The sequence below is a fragment of the Podarcis gaigeae genome, assembly GCF_964106915.1.
Source record: "Podarcis gaigeae genome assembly, chromosome: 7".
NCBI lineage: Eukaryota > Metazoa > Chordata > Lepidosauria > Squamata > Lacertidae > Podarcis > Podarcis gaigeae.
Window position 1 is genome coordinate 88503014 of NC_139683.1, and position 21312 is coordinate 88524325.

A 21312-nucleotide genomic window follows, 5' to 3' on the forward strand; every position below is an offset into this window, starting at 1 on the left:
CCCCAAACTGGTAGTTGTTCCACTTCACCCACAGCCCAACACTGAAATACCCTTATATGAAATTGTGGGAAGTGTATCCCCACATTCTCCCTGTGTGTAATAGTCCCCTCAGAGCTTGAGGTCTAGATATCTGGAGGATCACCTACTTCAGTATCAGCATGTTGTCCATGCTTTGGGATCTTCTTTGGAAGCCCTTCTCCATGGGCCCCCACTTCCTGAGATGAAGTGGATATAATCTGCAAAGAGGGCCTCCTCAGGTTGCTGCCAGATAGCCTGTTTATCAAACATTCACCCTGCAGGGACATTTGACAACATTGACTATGCATTGAGCATCCATTATTATTTGTATGTGGATGTGTCAGACAACGTTGTGTCAAGCGAGAGTGAGTGATGTTGATACCTGATAGGTTCCAGAGAGGATGCACTGAACTCAGGAACCTATCATGATGAGCAGTGACCATGGGCTTAGCTAAGTCTGCCTTTCCCAGTCCTCAGAATTAGATATCATCAACCATGGCTACAAATTCTGTCTCAGTCCCATACACAAGTTTAGACCTCAGACTGGGCATCTGATGTGTGTGGCAACCATCTATTCTACCATTTCAACCCAAAAGAAGTAGATAGAGGACAGGCAGTTGTTGTTTGGAGCATAATTTCTTGGTGCTTGTTTCCTGATGAGAGGGGGTTACTACATTTTAGGGAACCAGCCTTTCAGAGTATTCACTGCCTATGTTAACTGGTACAAGATCAAACTTCTCATTCATCAACTTGGATTGCCAGGGGCCCAAGCTACTTCTGATTCCCTGCAGCTTCACAAGCACTTCTGCATCACTGATCGATGCATACGATCTTTCTGACAAGTCATACCCCCATTCAGAATCCAACATGGGTAACTTGCTGTATAATCACACAAGCAATCCCAGCTCCCCCTTTGCAGAGGCTGTCATTTCCGTTCTCCTCAGTCCATGTATCTTCCTCAGAGATGTTGTATCTTGTAATCATATGGAAACAACAGAGTCTTATCTATTTTGTATAGCAGATAATATGCTAGCAGATAAAGCTACATATTCTTTACCCTTCAGTTTTTCTGTTCCAAATAATACATGTGAGATTGGTCTGTGGGGTGAGAATTATAGTAGGTTTTTTTCTGGCATCTGGCAAGCGTGAGTTGGTTGTAAATGCTGTCCTGTCTGGTATACATTTTATTTTGTATTGATCTTTTCCCCTTCAGGATTTACAAATTATCAGCACTGACGAGAGCCACGTGTTTGTGGCTATCCAGGAATGGTATCAGACAGATACTTACAACCTTTACCAGTCTGACCCACAGGGCGTCTCCTATTCCATTGTGCTAGAGAATGTCAGGAGCACCAAGCAGCCTGAGGAGAATGTGCTAATAGATATTCTGGAGGTAAAATGCTCTTCATTTATTAGGTCCTCGTTTTGCTGACTCTTCCTTCTCCTTTGACTACTTTTGAATCAGAACAATTGTTCCTCTTTTTGCTATAATGGAATAGTCATGTTAGTATAAATACACCCTTTTGTGAGGGTGCTGGTTGAACTTGTTATCTCTGGCCGTGTGTGTTTGAGGGGGGGGGAGAGAGGGGGGCAGAGAGAGAGAGAGCCTTTGGGGGTTCGTGGATCTCCTCCAACCTGCAGAGGGAAGATTGTTCAGTGTGCAGCCTCTATTTGCATTGGCCTCACACACGGAGTGCCAGACCTGTTAGTGTCTTTCCGCATGATCTTTTCTAGACATCTGAAATCTTATATGTCTGTAACCCAAAGAATCTTAATTACTAGAAAAATTGGGCATTTGTACTAAACCCCCCCCCCCTTTCAAAATAAAGGGCATGACAAATGCCCCCAAATAGATAAGGTGCCTCCAGCAGGTCAGAATTTGGTATATAACTAGTGTGCTCTTGATTACTAGAAAGCCATTTCTGAGCTTGGGAGGAGAGGGTGTTGCGGGCTACCCCCTCCCACACACGCGGGGGCTGGCCTTTTGCCCCCGCGAGAACAGGGAATCCCCGGGCGTGCCTTCGACCCAGCCCGCCGATTGGCGGGCTGGGGAGGCGGGGCCTAGCCTATTTAAGGCCAGACACACACGGGGACCGCCCTCTTTCCCCTTTCCAGCTGAGCGGTTTTTCCCATCCCACCCACCCTTTAGGCTTAGCTAGCTATGACCTTGCTATGGACTCCGGTTGGTCGCCGCAAGGGGCCTGGTAGGAATTTTTCCAATTTGGCGCACTTCTAGCCTTTTGGTTTTTTCGCCTACCTCGTAGCAAACGTCACAACTTCCGCGGTATTGGCAGTTAGGCATTGGCAGGGGGTTAATTGTTATGCAAATGAAGGGGGGAAGGAAGCGCCATCACCTTCCCCCAATGAAAAGGGTAGTCCGGTAGAGGACTCCGGGGGGCATTGCCTTGTCCGAAACCTAGGGAGGTAAGGGCCTCCGGCACGCCCCTGAGCGGTGACACCCGTGGGATCCTAGTTGGCGTACTTCAACAGGACTCCCACGGCTTGTGGATAACCCTTCCCGGTCACCATGCCGGGTAGTCGATAGGAGCCAATGCCTAAGGCCAATACCTTTCAATTCTGTAATCAATAAAGTTGTGGCCTTTTTATGCCCATTAACCTTAAATAATGTGTCCAGTGTCTTCATTTCACATGGGAGAGGGGACTTGCCACGCAACTGCATATTTCTGAGCTGCATATTTGACTCTCTCAGAATAAGAGGTAAGAATTGCCTCCCAAAGTATTTAAGGTATTTGCACATTATCTAAACAGCTAAAACTTAGTGCCCAATATATCCTGAGCACTGTTTAGCCGTAGACAGAAGACGGATCTCTAGACCTATCCTTTGTTCCTATGCTTAGCGGAATATTCAGTCTTACGCATGTGAAATACTTATTCTGCATCTGGCCCAGTTACCACATGCCCAGATTGGACCTTGGATTGGAGGGCATGACCATGGATTTCACATTATTTAATCTAAAGAACTTTCAGTGATATAAAAATAAATGGTTATGCAGATAAGCAACTGGCATACTTACTTTTTTGTTATTCAGTAGCAAAAACTGCCATTAAATATATGTTAGAGAAGGCTATGAATACTGCTTATTAACCTTTCTACATTTTGTGTTTGTAATGTAGATTAGGGGAGTCAAAGGAGTGTTTTTGGCTAATCAAAAAATAGATGGAAAAGTTACCACTCTTATAACATTCAACAAAGGCCGTAACTGGGACTATCTTACACCTCCAGCTGTTGATATGAATGGTAAACCAGTTGACTGCAAACCGGTAAGCATCTCCACCCCTAATTTGTAATGGCAAAAATAGTTATAATATATTACAGGTTTTGTGTTTTTTCTCCACCCTAAAATGTTTGTTCAGATTTTAAGGAATTAATCTAAACATTCAGCATAACAATCCAATTTTCCTAGTACCTTTTCAAGCTCCAGATGAAGAATTTCACAGTTTAATGTTCCTCCATGAGACAATTCCCTGCACATAAAATGCTAGCAGTCAGTGAGAAGGCCAGCCTTGAACTCTTCTCCTGGATGTGCAACTTTTCTAGGCGCAGATCCATTCCTCAGCCCCCAGGGATGCCGTCTGAAAGGGATCCAGTACAGCAGGAGCTGCATGTTGTGGTTCTGCTGCATGTTCAGACTGAGTCTCCTGCTCTGAAATTTACCTGGATTTGGAACAAGTTTTGATTGATCAAATATACAAATCTGCTTAGAATGAGAGAGAAAATAATATTCACTATCTTTCAAGCAGGATACTGTTGTATTTGTTCTTGCATAGTATAACCAGGACATTTGAATATGAAATTTGCATGTGTCTTTCTTCTATAATCTCAGCGTCCCTTGAGACTATGCAGTTTTTCTTCCTCTATTGCTGTTTCATAGAATTGATGAAAATAAATAAAATAAAAAACTGGATCCATGCTGTAACATAAAGCAGCAAAAGTTTAAGCTCAATAACCCCATTAATTTTGTTTAAATGGCCAGTCACATACAAATTTTCAGGTTCATTGAGAACTGTGTTAAAATGTTATATTAACTTAGATTTCTGAAAAGTAGCAGTCTCAAATAAAAGAAATCAAGATTTATGTGTTCTGCATCAGTAATAATAATAATAATAATAATAATAATAAAAAATTTATTATCTATACCCCTCCCATCTGGCTGGGTTTCCCAGCCACTCTGGGCAGCTCACCATTAGTTTTTGCCATTAGGCCAGGCTAATTACTATACTATATGGGATTGAATTGTTTCTACTTCCCTAATTTTCATTTAAAACAAAGCAAAACTCCAAAGGGCATGATTTGGTATTTGGGACAAAAGGCGGAACTTGATCACTAAACAGGAGGAAGTGGGGGCTGTAGTGACATGGGCTTCAACACCAGCCTCTCTTGTATAAGAAATGTATTGTAATGATTTTAGAATCATAGGATCATAGAACTGCAGAGTTGGAAGGAACCTAAGGGTCATCTAGTCCAGTGTTTCCCAACCTTGGGCCTCCAGATGTTTTTGGCCTACAACTCCCATCATCCCTAGCTAGCAAGACCAGTGGTCAGGGATGATGGGAATTGTAGTTCAAAAACAGCTGGAAGCCCAAGGTTGGGAAACACTGATCTAGTCGACCCCACTGCAATACACTGCAATAAGCGAGGTCCTCTCCTCGCTTATATCACAGAATGCACGAGGAGGACTTTTTTTGCTTTATTTCCCACACTTTCCCCCCTATATGAGGATTGATTACTGTGTTTTTCTAAACTGTTATGCATTAAGGGATTGTGTGTGTTTTGTGCTGAAGAGATGTCATGGAATACTCATAAGTATTTTATCTATGGAGTCAGCTGTAGAATGTTTCCATCAGTCTGAGTTGATGCAAAACACCGGGTTGTTTGAAAAACAGGTTCACACAGACCTTAGAGCAGGGTTGGAGAACCTGAACTGCAGCTGCTATCATGCCTGATCTTATGGGGCTGTTAGGTCAGTCTCCCCTTCTGTTTTTCCTTTCGGATTTTTTGTACTTGTGTGTACCTTGGGATTATCCTAAATCTGCCACTCTTGGTGCAATTTAGCTACATAAATATAAGCACAGGAATTATTAGTACAGTCGTACCTCTGCTTATGTATCCCTCTGGATATGTAAACTTTGGGGTGCAAACATGGCAAACCCAGAAGTGTATACTTCCAGGTTTTGCCACGTGCGCCTGCGCAGAAGCACGCCTCCGGTTACAGACTTTTCAGGATACGGCCAGGCCTCCGGAACGGATCCTGTCCGTAACCTGAGGTACCACTGTATATAGATAGAGTTATAATGTTGCAACACTATAGTGCAATATCATTATAACTTAATGTTATAGCACTATAATTTTTAAAAACAATTAGAATGATAGGATTATAGTGCTATAACACTCTTTCACTTTAAGTAAGAAGTATAGCTAGAGAAGCATTCTAGCTCTGATTAAAATATTGATTAAGGTAGGCAAATAAAGGGACAATAAAATGCCAGTCACTGCATATATTATAATGAAGGTGTGCTGAACTGTGATGTGTTCACCTGCCCCAGACTGAACTGCCTATTTCAAACCTCACGCTTTTTAAAAAAAAGACAGTGTAGTGCTAAGGGCATGTACGTCAATGTGAATTGCACTGTTCTTCCATTCTTCAAAAAAAGGGTGGACTTCCTATGGTCTGAGAAAAGGCAGAAGAACCACAGGAAAGATACTGGGTGCCAGTGATTGGATGATACTGTTGTGTGGATGTCCCATAAAAAGTGAGTGACTGAAGCATGGCAATTCCAAAGTTAATGTCTAGTGTGGAAGTACCCAAGAACAGGGGTAGCTGTGTGGAAGACATAGAATAGGAAACCTGATGAGGTGGTTAACCAGGAGAAAGAGAAACTTGGAGTTAGGGAACCGAGATGGGACTGCTGGAGGACAAGGGGAGAGAGTGGTGAAGTAAAAGCAAGAATCATAAGGGAAGGAAGGAAGGAAGGAAGAGAAGGCAAAAGTGTTGGGAAGAAAAGAGGCAGGTTGCTGAGGAGAGATGGGGCCAAGGATAAGAGCAGGAGGGAAATTTATCCTGTCCTTAGGGCAAGGCAGGCTGTATTGCCATTGACAGTAGAGGTGGCGGGGTGTGTGTGTCTAAATGCTGAACAGGCAGGGAGGGTGAGTCATGCTAAAATGCTTAAGGACCTTAGAACACACAGAGGCAATGCATATGAAGAAGTAGGAACTTGTGGAAATGGAGGGTAGGGGCAGCATAGGAGCGAAGAAAGAGTGGCAAAAGAGGAAGTTGTTTGAAACTCAGCCTCAAGAGAGCCCAGGGCCAGGAGAGGCTGTGAGCGGCTTGAGAGGAAGTGGAAGCTGTTTTGTGGGTTAGGGAGCCAAAGGGGGTGAAGTACCCTAAAGCAGCTTCTCAGAGTGTTGACTTTGGCAGGGGTGACCTGGGACGTTTTACTACTGTAGGCAGAACACCCTGTCACACCCATCAGCGACCTCTGACACCCCCCCCCCAATTCCAGGCCCCCTCCCTGCTCCTGCCATTGTGCTCACGCTGCCACCAGCCCCAGCACCACAACGGCCCCCTTGCCTGCAGCTGCACTCATGGTGCCACCACAATGCAATGGCGAGGGGACAACATTAGTGGTGGTGGCAAGAGGGTTGTGGCAGCAGTAGTGGTGACATGGGCAAAGCCATGGCAGGGGTGGCAGCAGAGCATGGGCAGAGCAGGGCAGAATCCGGCTCCTGGAGCAAATGGCTTTGCCTTCCCTCATGGAAGCTTGACCTTCAGGTGGTGATTTGTTTCCTTTTGGTGCAGCCTTCTAAAATAATGATTAGAAGTGCTTGGGTCCTCCTGAGATCTGGTGTAAAACTGAATTTCATAAATTCATCTGAACTAAGCACGACAGAGAAAGACAAGAGAGATTGTCCCTCTACAGGCAGCCATTTTTAGTGAGGATTGAGAAACTGGAATAATGGGCAGCATTAGTAGCAGTGGGCTTCTCTTTGCTTCCTGCCTTCCTACCACATTGATGGTGCCCAGGAAACATTGCCTTTAGCGCTCCTGCGCCAGCCAAGGGTAAATTGAAGAGAATCCCATGTCTGGCTCAAGCTACACCCACTTGCTTCAAGCATATAGTCCAGAGGCTGGCAGATATTGGGGGCTGAGACTTCCATCATGTCAGCATTGTACCATTTTACTTCACCATTGCTTATTGTTGCTGTCCCCCCCCCCCAATAGTGTCCTAGACCAGGAATGTCCAACTCCGATGATGCCAGAGTGACCCCCGCCGACTGGAGGGGGGGCTGTGCAGGGGGAAGGCTGGCTGGCTGATGCCCCTTGCCTGGGGGCAACAGTACAGGACAAATCTGTGAGTTAGTTTAGCTCCTGGCCAAGGATGCAGCAAGTTGAGTGCTAAGGAACTGGCTCTGCACACACTTTAGGCACCTGTGGTCTTTCTGAGGGCAGGGGGAAAGAACCCAACATCATACTCTCTTTCTGGATCCCCAGTTGAGGCCCAACACCCACCCTGGGCTTCCAAGTTAAGATGCTGAACGGTGCTGTGACTCGTCTCCAGAGTCACTGGCATTTAGAGCCAGTATTTTGGAATCATGCCAGAGTACTCACAATGAGTTTAAAACTGGGCCTGAGGGTTGCACGCCCTCAAAATTGTGCACGCGGGGCCATATCCCCCTGACCCCCCCACCTAATTAGCACATTCTGAAACAATCCATTGAAATGCAGTCATCCTTTGAAATTCACGCTTTTGCAATTGATATTTTGCAATGCCATTCTACAACCAAGTGGTATGTACAAAAATGCATTTACTGGCGGTAAAGTGTGCATATAAATGCATATATTAGTGAAAATAATGTATGCACTGTGTTGGGAGAAATTGCATACAGATATGTGTCTGTTAGGAGACATTCTCTGATAAATTTTAATGGGAGCCTTTTTTTAAAAAAGAGTTGTGAAAATCACAATATCTGGGCTCATCCACACTTCCTTTTGTCCAATTGCTTCCCCCCAGGGAAAACCAATCTTTAGTTCTCAGCTGGAACAAACTACAAGTTTTCTCCGGATTGATGTTTGCTCTGATTTAGAGTGGGGTTTCCCTTGGGAAAGGAGCAGGGCAAGGGGAAAGCTGCTGGGACCCAAACATTCTAGACAGAGGACAATCAGAAGTGTAGATGACCCCTCCCTTAATACATTTGTGAAGTCCCAGATCTAAGCTTGAAGTGACTCCAGCGAATGACCGAGAGGGTGATTCTTTGTTGAGAAAAAAAAGGAGAAAGTATTTTTTTCGTCAGATCCTCTAATCATCAACTGTGGATCTTTCTTTTGGAAATGTAATGTTTCTATTACAGATTTTGATTATTATTGTTTTTTATTTCTATTGATGCACCCTTAGGGTGAAGAGCAGGATAGAAATATCAATGATAAATAAATTGTGAATAAGAATAAGCATAGTTTACAACTGATGACCACACATTATCATCTTTGGAAAAATGTGGTTGGTTAACCCTTGCATTTTATTTTTATTTTTTTTTTGAAGCAGAAGGGTGTGAGTAACAGGGATATTACTTTTGATTTTGCAATGAATCTTCTTTATTTACTTGTAATAATCACAATCACTTCCAAGCCTGGAGGAAGAAATTAGATACAGTAGAAAACCACGGGGTTGTCAGATATATATGGGAGATATGTCTTATCCCAGTGCAGAAAGAAGTATAAATGGAATTACCCTGAACTAGGAGAATTCTCTTTAAAATATATTTCTCAAAGTGAAGAAGTGTGCACGCACACGAAAGCTCATACCAAGAACTAACTTAGTTGGTCTTTAAGGTGCTACTGGAAGGAATTTTTTTTGTTTTGACTATGGCAGACCAACATGGCTAGCTATCTGTAACTGGAACTATGGTGACTATGTAAAACATCCCTGTGACAACACATTTTTGCTGGTTAGTTAGTTGATTGTGTCTTGATGTTTTTTCCTGCTACAATTTCAGTCTGATTAAGCAAAGGATGGGTTACTTTTTTAAAGACCACCAAAATCTAACAGTGCTAATGCTCTTAGAGATACAATAGGGTACTATCTCAGTACAGGGTCTACTTCACTGTGCTGTTGGCATTAATGCACATTACATCAGCACAGGAGCAGTAGTCAAAGCAGAAATAGTAGCTGTACTAATAGTGTGTCTTCATGAAATAATTACCCTTGCACTGAGAGCTGTCATTACATACCATTTACCCATAGTTTGTGGCTGTTTCAAAAATTAGAGGCATTCCTGCCATTCTGCTAAAAACAAAGACTTTTCTTTGTTATCTTTATAGCCTGATTGCCACCTTCACCTCCATCTCCGCTGGCCAGACAATCCATATGTGTCAGGAATGGTTCATACCAAGGATACAGCACCAGGACTCATAATGGGGGCAGGTAAAAAAAGAGAGTGCACTTTGTGTTTGGTGTTCATTGATCAAAAAGTTACATAATATTATATGGCATTTAACCAATTCTCCATTGCATGTTATCTATCCATATAAAGCAGTTAACTTACTTCATGTGTGCATATTATTTTCATGGTGCTTGAAGGATTAAGCAGCACAGAAATGACCAAGGATGGGGCTTTCTCCTCTGTCTACCTGTTGATGCCATCACCACAGAGGCCACACCCTAGGGGGAGAGGAAAAGGCAGTGTATCTAATGCTTTTTATTCCTGACAAGGGAGAGAAGAGGCAGTGGCAGCAGCAAGAACTTGGTGGGAGGAAGGTGGTAGCCACTGGGTCCTGTGGGGAGTGTTGTGTTCCCCTCTTTCTCCAGGCAAGTTGAGCACCAAGCGCACCACACCCGGGGGGGGGGGAGGGAGCCCAGGGGGAAGCCACATGACGCTGTGCACTTCACAGACTCACAGCCCTTGCACTCTTGCCCTGAGTGCAGAACATCCGGTGGGAGCAAGAGAAACAACCCATGAGCAGAAGGGGAGACGGGAGAGTGGGGTGGAAGCAGGGGTGGGAGGCAGAAGCTGGGGGTGAAGGACTGAATCTGTCTGTTCCTCCTCTTCACTACTGTAGTTCACGTATGAATTAACTGAAGTTTGAAGACAGACTGAGATATTGTGGAACATAATTAACCAAGTTCATGCAAATGCTTTTTGCCATAATAAATTTATACATGATAAATTTCTGCTGCCCTAGCTTGGTGTAAGGTGATTCAGCTCCGTCTGAACAAACAACCTGGCCCTTTCCCTTAGTGCTCCACACCTGGAGTAACTGATTGCAGACACTTTCCCAAGGCCCTACCACTGTAGTGTTGCTTGCAGGGGGTGTACCAAAAGTGCCATTGATACAACATCAGAGCCACTGGGAAAAAATATTTGCCTATTCAGTGCACTACCTTTTTCTTGCCCTCTCTCTCAGTTGACTTCATTTCCCTTCAGTGATAGCACACTGCCAAATATTATTGGCTATGTACTGTAGTGTAGTGATGTCAACCTGCTCCTGCTTAGCTTGGATCACACATGTGACTAAACCAGGAAAGAGACTGTAGCAACCACCTGGAGAAAAACTGGGAACACCAGCAACGCCAAACAGGATTAAAAATTATATTCTCACGAATATAATTCTCTCCGGAGGCGGCGCGAACGGCAATGGCGGTCCTTTCTCCTTTGTGAGGAGGAAGCTCCGCAGAAAAAGGGTCGTCCGTTACGGCGAAACGGAGACCCGCTTTGGAGACCCACAGGCAGCAAGAGCCTGTGGTCCTGAGACTCGGCGGGCACCAGGAGCGACCCCCAAATCGCTGAAGGAACCCCGTAAGGGGCTCTGGATCGGTGGAGGGGGCTGCGGTGCTGTGAGTCGGTTCACGATCTGCGGAGTGAAGCCGCGCTGCTGCTGCCGGTGAGCGCTGACCTCTTTTCCTGCAAAATTGGAGTTGAAAAAACTACAACCCGTGAGTAAGGATCATATTTTATTGGAGATTTGAATTTAAACTGAATTTGGCCGAAAGCGGAGAGACGAAAAGCAGGAAGTCCGTCTTCCGCTCCCACTGAATATCAAAGCAAAGAGCTGGAGAGTGAAGGTAAAGAGAGACTTTTTGAGCTATTTGATTTGAGCACCCATTGAACTTTATATTAAGTGGATTTAGAGCTGTGAATGGTGGATTTTTTGTTTTTTATTGGCATGGTGACATCTTCTTCTTATGGGATTTACATTATAAGCAAGAAACCCAGGTGCTGGAGCTGCCTGTGCTACTGAACTGTCAGTCTGCTGACATGGTTACTTTGAATCTGAACTTTGAAACAATCTGAGAACCTGCTATTTTGAAACATTGAGAATACCAGCTAGCACTATTTGAAACACTGTCACTGTTTAACAGCAAATTCTGACTCTGCTGGGAATTATTTGTGAGGGCTTTGGACTTTGAATTTCAAATAGTTATTAATTGTACTGGACTGAATTTTATTTCTTCCTCAAAACTATTACAAACTCCCCCTAGAGGATTTGGAATTTACAACAGAGACTTTTATTTTACTTTCTATTTCCCGGCCTCCTGTATGACTGTTACCATCTGGGCCGTTGCTTTCTCATGGGAACTCAGCCTGACCTTGACTTTTAGATACAGAATCTAGTACAAAAAGAGTTTTGGAATTGATTCAAGACTTTGGTCGGGTGGCGGGATTTAAATTAAATAAACAGAAAACTAAAGTATTAGGGAAAAACTTGACAGACATAGAGTCAGAACGGTTTCAGAAAGAAACAGAACTAACATTGGTGAAAAAAGTTAAGTACCTAGGGGTAAATATAACAGCAAAAAATCTGAGTCTATTTAAGGATAATTATGAAAAATGCTGGTCTGAAATTAAGAGAGACTTGGACTGTTGGACAAAATTGAAACTTTCTTTGCTAGGCCGAATTGCCGCTATTAAGATGAATGTATTGCCAAAGATGTTGTTTTTGTTTCAAACATTACAAATTGTGGATAAGACGGAGTGCTTCAGGAAGTGGCAGAGAGATATTTCTAAATTCGTCTGGCAGGGCAAAAAGCCTAGAATTAAGTTTAAGATACTAACTGATGCGAAAGAAAGAGGTGGCTTTGCCCTGCCGGACTTAAAGCTGTACTATGAAGCAGCAGCCTTCTGCTGGCTCAAGGACTGGCTACTTCTTGAAGACACGGATGTGTTGGATCTGGAAGGTTTTAACAATGCATTTGGTTGGCATGCATATCTATGGTATGATAAAGTCAAGACCAATAAGGCCTTTAAGAACCATATTGTCAGGAAAGCTGTATTTAATGTCTGGACAAAATACAAAGACTTGTTGGAAAACAAAACCCCAAGGTGGCTTTCACCTCTGGAGGCTAAGGCCCGGAAGAGACCCAATATGGAGGCCAATTGGCCAAAGTATTGGGAAATATTAGAAAAAGATGGTGACAATTGGAAATTGCAGAGTTTGGAGAAAATGAAGGGTAAAGTGCTAGACTGGTTACATTATGCTCAGATTAAAGAAGTTTTTAAAAATGATAAAAAGTTAGGATTCCAGGTGGAAAAATCGAAGTTAGAGACAGAACTGTTAGAACCAAAGAGTAAGATATTATCAAGAATGTATAACTTGCTGTTGAAATGGAACACACAAGATGAAATGGTTAAATCTGCTATGATAAGATGGGCACAGGACATTGGGTATAATATTATGTTTGAAGATTGGGAAAGGTTGTGGACCACTGGGCTGAACTTCACTGCATGTAATGCTCTGAAGGAAAATGTAATGAAAATGATATATAGATGGTACATGACCCCTGTTAAACTTGCTAAAATATACCACTTGTCCGAAAATAAATGTTGGAAATGTAAGGAAAATGAAGGAACATTCTTTCACCTCTGGTGGACTTGCCCGAAAGTGAAGGCCTTCTGGGAAATGATATATAACGAGCTGAAAAAAGTATTTAAGTATACTTTCACTAAGAAACCAGAGGCCTTCCTCCTGGGTATAGTCGGCCAGAAGGTGTTAAAGAAGGACCGAACATTCTTTATGTATGCTACAACGGCAGCAAGGATACTTATCGCTAAGAACTGGAAAACTCAAGATTTACCCACACTGGAAGAATGGCAGATGCAGCTGATGGACTATATGCAATTGGCGGAAATGACCGGCAGAATCCGAGACTTGGGAGAAGAAAAGATTGAAGAAGATTGGAGGAAATTTAAGATTTATTTACAAAAATATTGTAATTTGGTGGAATGTTAAGAAGGGTGCTTGATTACAAAAAATTGGCCATCACTAATTTGGATTTGAATTGGAAGATAAGTGAGATTTTAGAAAACAAAAATTGCTGAAGAATTGTTATTTATCATTTAAAAGAGCGACTATAAATTACATGATAATTTGCTTGGAAAAATGTATTTACAATGTAAGTGTGAACGGGAAACGTGAGGAAGTCCAAAAAGGTTTGAAAATTTGTTAAGACAAAAGGAATGTTGTTTATTATTTTTGTATTCTTTATAAAAAACCCTAATAAATATCTTTATAAAAAAAAAAAATTATATTCTCACGATGGAAGTGTTTTTCACATAATTTTTCCAATCCTCCCTTCCTCTCAGTCAAAAAATTTAAATGAATGAATATTGAATGCAAATCTGTTAATTATTAATTACTTTGAAAGTGGCTGAAACTGCACTAGCACTGTATGAATTAAAAGGAAAAGGAAAAAAGAAACAAGTTAGCCTACAATTTAAAAACAAGACCCAAAAGGCAAAGCCCTTTAGAGGTCACAGGGAACCCTGAACTTATCTACACTTCCTCTTCTCCTGCCGCTTTCCCCTAGGGAAAACCACTCTTTCGTGTTCAGTTGGAGCAAACGGCACTTCAGGTTTCCCCTGGATTGCCATTTGTTCAGATCTTTTGCTAAAGAGCAGGCATTCCTTTGGAAAGGAGCAGGGCAAGGGGAAAACCACTGGGACCCTTGCTTTCTAGGCATGGGTCAAACAGAAGTGTGGATGATGATGATGATGATGATAATTTTATTTTATATTTTATATAACCACCCATCTGACTGGGTTCCCCAGCCTCTCTGAGCACTGCCTTCAGATGTCTTCTAAAAGTCAGTTGTTTATTTCCTTGACATCTGATAGGAGGGTGTTCCACAGAGCATCACATAGAGCATTTTAGTGCAGAATGTGTATAATCACTTTATACAGCAGGTGAGAGTAATAATCTTTTTGAATGCTCCCTGGACCCAAATTAATTACTTTTCTTTTAAGTAGGTGTATCAAAAGCTAGCATATCAGAAGGCATAGCCCTCTCTTTAATATGCCTGAGTTTGTTCTGTTGGAGCATTCAAAGTAGTCTGGAGCAGTATAGTGCAGAATTCTAGCACCTCATTCTCTCCTCAGATTTTGCACAAAATAATTCTGAGAACCAGTTGAGGCCTTACTTCCACCCTCACTTCTGTGTGCAGGGAGATTGGGAACAGACCTTTGGCTCAAGCCCCCCCCCCTCACCTGACCTCATGGCACATGGAAGGGAGGTCCTGCAACTGGAGAATCTTGCATGCATTTGTACCCTGGATCTTTCTTTACTTTGCTTCTTGGACTGGCTTTCAGTGTTTTTTTTATGTTCCTGGTCTTACAAACTTAGAGGCATGTGCGTGATCAAGGCCAGAACACAATAAGTGTAGGACCACTGTCAAAGTGTAGGATGAAGATGCAAGCTCAGCGACTGATCAGAAAACACCAACTTTTGTGTTGATGCTTGTAGTAAATTGTGCAGCCCAGCAAGAGACAACTAGTGGCTTCCTGTTAGTCATATGTGTTGTTTTATAACAGTTTGAGGAGCAAACTAGAATTTAAAATGTGGTTCTTACTACTGAAGTGAAATGGGGTGTCTCTCATATCTGGAAAGTTACTTTTGAAGGCGTCGAGAGAGAGGCAGCAGCCTATATATACCCTGCAAAAAGCCTTCTGTTCTCTGGTAGTCAGAAGAGGCAGCCAGAGGCTGTGCAATTAAAGTTCTGGGTTTGACCAATAGGAAGTCACTTTGGAGGAGACAGTCAACATAGACATCAAGACAGAAGATGAAACAGCAAAAAAATATATTGAATTGTATTTCAGAAAGTGGATTTTTACAAGCACTGAAAGAAAGTAAATCCCTGTGGAATGAAGTGCTTCATTTTTGAAGTGTGATACCAGCGACACACACTAGTGAGGGGAAAGAATGGCAGAAAACTAAACTGGCCGCATAGGGACCTTCATAATTATATGAAAACTTACTGTTTGTTTGTATAGACTTACTGTCTATAGAATAAATTTCAAGGAAGTAGACACTGATGTAGCACAAGCTTGCCAGAACAGAATCGGAAAGTAAAGGCAGAGGATGGGTTGTTAGAAACAGGCGGAAGCCAACGCGATACAGTGGGACCATTGTTCAGCTCAGAAGAAGAGACTCGGGGCAAGCCTGAATTACTGAGACTGCTCAACTTCTGACTTCACAAAGAAGGAAAGTTGCGACATGATATTTAGCCACGTTGATCCAAACAATGATGAGGCCAACCAAAAGCATGCTCATGTATACATTGTTAATCCCAAATTAATTCAGATGAGCAGGACCTAGTAAGTGTTCAGGCCCGGTGAGTTTTTCCAGTTTCTTTGCTGTCATGGCAGAACTCCTGGGAAACCAGTTTCCTCCTAGAAGCCTGGAGAAAAACTTGATCTTAATAAGGCTGGGCATTCTTTTCAGAATGAATTAACAGTTAAATCAAATGGGATTCATTCAGTTCAATTTTAATTCATTCAAAAAAAATACACAGAGTATCAAAAGAATGTGAATGAAAATGGTTCTTGTTTCTCACATTTGTATCTATTTGTTCTTAATTGGTACCATTCAGAGTTGGGGGCTTACCTTCAGGAGTGGCAATAGTGGTCGTGAGCTAACCTCAGAGACCCATCCTCATAGCTGCTATTCTCCCTCACCCTTAAGAAATGCTCTGAATTTTACATTGTCTTGGGGCATTCCAGTGAAAAAATGTTGTCTGCTATTTTAAATAACACAGCATCTCGGGGGGGGGGGGAGAGATGGGGGAATGGTAACCTCTAGAAGGACCAAAGTAAAACTCTCTTGCCATCTGAAAACTAAAATTAAGGGAAATAATGAAATGAAAGTTAAGTTTTTTTTTTAATAAAAAGGGCACCTCTGTAAGAAATGCACATCACTTGCACTAGTTGCAAATAGAAAAAGGATGACTAAGGAAATTTCTATTCCTGGAAAGGTCCCAGAGGAAATAACAAAAAATCTCATTAGACTAGATTAAATATAGCAATTAATAGTGGTGAGTATGGTTTTATACAAAGTTGCCATACAGCCCAGTCCTAGGCAAGTTTACTCAGTTTAATCAGAATTGCATCCTGCTATGTTCCAAAAAAAAATAATTGGGGTGAATTTGTAGAGTGCATTCCAGGATTGGGGTGCTGTGTTTGGGAGGGGCTTAGCATATTTGATAACTAATTATGGCAGCCCTTCGTCTTCCATGCTGAGCCTGAACACTGTGGCCCTATTTGCATTATACAGTTATTCTATTTAACAAAATGTTGATAGAAATGAAACCTCTAAACGATTTACAAGAAATATTTTAAAAGTATCAGTAAAAAAACAACAACAAAGTGATGAAGGGGGTGGAGCAACTCCCCTATGAAGAAAGGTTCCAGGGCTTGGGGCTTTTTAGTTTAGAGAAAAGGCAAGTAAGAGATGACATGGTACAAGTTTATAAAATTATGCATTGCCTAACACTAGAACTCACAGACATCCAGTGAAGCTGAATGTTGGAAGATTTAGGACAGGTAAAAGAAAGTACTTCCTTGCGTAGGGCATAGTCATACTATGGAACTCACTCCCCCAGAGGCAGTGACAGCCACCAACTTAGATGGCTTTAAAAGAGAATTAGACTGTTGTGGTCCAGGGCTTCCAGCCACGGCAGAGCTTAGTCGGGGGAGAAGCCAGCCAACCAGCCAAGTCTCAGTGGGGTCCTTGCCCAAAGGCAGAGTCTGTATACAAGGTCAGTCCTAAGGTCAGGAGTATCACGTAGTCAGATGGTCTGGGAGTCAAGAAAGACGAGGGTCCAAGGTCACGAGAAGTAAGAAGCAGCAAGGTCTGGTCAGGAACGATGAATGTCCCCAGCCTCCACAGTAGAGACACAGTCCCTCTCTGTGTTTCCGTTCCTTCAGGCTGCTGCTCAGCAGGTGAAGCAGACTCTTGGCCCATGACAGACAAATTCAAGGAGGAGGGGGCTATCAATGGCTACTAGCTAGGATGGCTATCCACAGTTAACAGTGGGTGGAAGCCACTGGAGGAGAGAGGGTAACCCAGCAGGCTATTTTTATGTTGTTATGTTCTCATAAAGTACTTCTCTACATCAGCCAGTGTATGGGGTGTAACAGTGAGGAATATATGTGGAACCAGGCATGCTTAATCAACATAAATGATTAAAATGACTTTTTATGTGTTGGAAGCCGCCCAGTGTCTGGGGAAACCCAGCCAGATGGGCGGGGTATAAATATTATGATTGCTATTGCTACTGCTATTAAAATGACATATGCAAATTTTTAAGAGGCTCTCATACAAGGAGAGGGAATAGTTAATGCAACTTAGCACTGAGGCTGTGCCAAGAAGGGATTACTTTAACATGAGAGAGAATAAGGGCAGCTCTCTGCAGCCAAAGTTGAGCAAGCCCCTGGCAGAGGAAATAAGATATTCTGCTTTGAGACAGAACTTGGACCACTAGTCATTCCATTTCAGTCATGCAGTTAAATGGTCTGGTAATTGTAAAGTCTTTAAATGTAATTCTTCAGAACTGCCTGACTCATTATTGGGTGTTGGGGTTGCTGTTGGGAACCTGGAAGACATAGGCAGCCTTTCACAGCTTTTGTGAGGCTAATTCTCATCATAAGATGAAAGCCCCTTGCTTGTGGGGTAGGTGGGTTCTTGTGCTTCAGAACAAATAACCATGAGTAACCCTTGCCTATTTTGCCTTTGTTCCCAGGCAATCTGGGTGCCCAGCTTGTTGAATATAAAGAAGAAATGTATATAACATCTGACTGTGGCAAAACCTGGAGACAAGTAAGGAAAATGAATCTGTTATGTTGTGTTTGTGTGTAGATTGCTGTCTCCCTTTCCTTACTGGCTCAGGCGTCTCTTCTCATATTATTGCTGTAGAGCTCCTCTAGTCAGACTAACACTGCTATCCCTACCACTCTTCCTTGGGGGATTGCATCTGGTAAAGTTGGAATATAAAGTGACCAGTGCAAACATTTGCCTCATGTAATTCACCCTACCTCAATCTGCTCTGAAAGATTGGGAGAGCCTCACAGAGCTGCGAGCTGGGGGAGGATAGGGGAGATTGTTCCGAATAGAATGCTTGCTGTGATGGAATAAGCACCATAGACACAGAATTCCACCCCATATATTCAAATATTTCTTATGTATTTAAACAAGTCTAGCACAATATACAGTCAGTTCAAGGAAATGTGTAACCATTTCAGTGTTTTAAGGACTGGTCAACACATTTCATTAATAATTAAATATATAGCATGGGATACTTTAGTAATACATTCCCCACCCCAGCCCAAAGCATGGTCATTTATTGGGTTTCCCCCCTGCTTTCTAGGTCTTTGAAGAGGAGCATCACATCTTGTATCTGGATCATGGTGGAGTGATTGTGGCCATCAAAGACACCTCTATTCCACTGAAAATACTCAAGTAATTCTACAGTAAACTTCCATTGCCGCATTTTCAGGAACAAGTCTATTCCATTGGTTGATATGAGTTTTTCCCTCCAAGAATTTACTAATCTAATATTCGCTCTGCAAAGATGATGGTTTGGTTATATTGATGCAGTAATAAACACCGGACCTCTCTGAATGATACAAAGATCTTTCATAGACGAGGCAGGTTTTTTGTTGAGCATGCTTCCCCTGGGTTATCAGAGTCTGTTGCAGACAGAGGCAGGATGCTGAATGGGCAGTGCTTTGATCCCAGTGAAACCTCCTTTAGGTAAGATATGAACTCTACTCACTAAGATGATCATCACACTTTTTGTAGGATACCCAGGCATATGTACAAACATACATGCATGCTGCACAGACCGTATTGTGAAGTTGAGTAGCTGAGGGGTGGAACATCACTACCATCCTACTCCCCTTCTATAAATATTCATTGTAGGCATGAGGATCACCTGAATAGTGTTACAGTGGGTAAGGGTTAAGACTGTGAAGGACTGTCCCCAGGTTAAAGCAGCTAAATCATGTTTCTGTGCAGTGCTTGCTTTGTTTTCTTGCGTTGCTGGCAATATTTCCTTGAGTCATTCAAGTTTTTTAAAATTAATTATTCCTTGAGTTATATGTTTGTGTCTGGTGTGGCGTGAGAAAACTTTGTTTCAACCTGGACTGGACTGCCTGGGTCAACCTGCATAGGGTTGGCACTTGGGGGACCTTGGAATATGCTGCAGGTTTGGATGAAAACTGGAGACTCCTTTGCAGCCCTGTGCTTCTATGTTTAGTGTAGAGCCCTACACCAAGCTTTTGAGTTAGGCAGGATTCCAGAATGTACTAATTCTTCATGAATTCTGTTTTTTAAAGGTGGGAATGAAAGAGAAGCTACTGATAGATACTAGAGAATGCAAGGTCCGAGTACGCACTTGGAGCCAAAAGAGACATTGCACTAAATCACTTGCTGCTGCATCTTTAAAAAAAAAAAAAAAAACCATAACAGGTCCACAGTGTGATTTTCATTAGAACTGTATCACAATGAAAATTTCTCTCCCCTGTAGCAGTTGTTAGCTCCATGAGGAAAACTCCCTTTCGCCTTAATAGAAGTTACTCTCTCTGGATTTTTCAGCAGTTGTGGAGAGTGGTATGTGAGATAGTACAGTTTCTATCTACACTGTTCAGTTAGCCCCTCTCCCCAAGCCACAGTCCCAATGAAAACGGCTCCCACACCTGCCCTTAATTGATGTTTTTTAAACGACATACCATCTAGTTTAGTGTCCTGCCTAGCAAGACCCTTAAACTGTGGGTGGGGTTCCCCCCACCCTCCTGAAGCTTCGGCCAGTGCATAAACCTGGGATTCTCCAGAATACTATAGGACTTGGAAAAATATAGAGCTTATCCGCACTTACTTTTCCTCTGCTCTCTCCAAGCACAGTCCATGTGAAAATCTGCTCTTTAAAGCTCAATCAGAGCAAACAGCAGTCTGCAGAAAACCCGAATTGATGTTTGCTCTGGTTAAGCACTAAAGTGTGGGTTTTTGTGGGGAAGGCTTAGAGGCAAGAAAAAACCACATTTGAACATGGAGCTTTTAAATGCGGACCTGTGCCTGGAAAGAACAGAGCAAAAGGTAAGTGTGGATAAGCACATATATGAGAAAATTTGCAGACTCTGGACTAATATAAAACCCACCATGTTGGTTTACTGGAGGAGAGGTGCTAACACCAACTTTTAAATTGCAGCTTATAGTGTAATCCTTCCATCTGTCTAGAGCAGCCTGTATCTTTGTTGTTGACCTCCATGCCTGGCACTCTGAATGGTGTTATAGATGTAAGGTAAATTAACAAATGCTAGGGTTTGGGTTTTTTGTGATATGAAAGGAGAATACAAGTTGCAAAGGAATTTCTTGGTTGGCTTATGCAAACCAGCCTGGCTGGTTTAGTGAAGAACAAACCTAACATGGCAAAAAGTGTTGATGGGCCATTGAGGAGAGGAATCCTTTAGCCTGAGGGGGTGAGGTGTTGATGGGGTGCATGTTTGAGGGGACAGGAAAATGAAGTTTTCAAGCAAGGGGTTGCTGGGAGAGAGAAGGAGGAAGGATTGTGAAAATCCATCTTGGCGAGGGAGACGAGAGGTTGCCTGCACTGCTGTGGGCCATGCTGTAAGATCTGGACTTCCTCCATGCAGACTGAAGGTGTAAATAGGTGGGGGGGAAATATTTCGTAAAGCACAACAGTCTCCGCCATGTCTTCTACTTTCCAAAGGAACACAGAGAGGGGGGCAGGCACCTGACTTTTGTAACAATATGGACATCTTCATCATATGTGAAGCTGAACTTCCACAGCAGGTCACCAGAGTAGATGTTATAATGCTGGAAGAAAATATTTACATGTATGTCTAAGAATCAAGACAGAAGTAAATCACAAACACTTTATTCTAAAACAAGTAGTAACATCCATAGCACAACTGAACACATATTCTTAGGTCTCACTATTCCCTATAGTTGATTCTCATCTCTTTTTATAGGCTGAATCCCTTCAGCTGTCGTG

General features: G+C 42.6%; 1 protein-coding gene across 1 annotated transcript in view; it reads left to right on the forward strand.

Annotated features, from left to right (window-relative positions):
* Positions 1-21312, forward strand: part of SORCS2 (sortilin related VPS10 domain containing receptor 2) — a 127895-nt gene that overhangs the window by 71081 nt on the left and 35502 nt on the right. The window contains exons 9-13 of the mRNA XM_083748570.1: positions 1232-1411; positions 3154-3300; positions 9354-9456; positions 18043-18119; positions 18667-18758. Of these exons, the coding sequence (XP_083604696.1) occupies positions 1232-1411; positions 3154-3300; positions 9354-9456; positions 18043-18119; positions 18667-18758 (599 nt within the window). The remainder of the gene's footprint in view (positions 1-1231; positions 1412-3153; positions 3301-9353; positions 9457-18042; positions 18120-18666; positions 18759-21312) is intronic.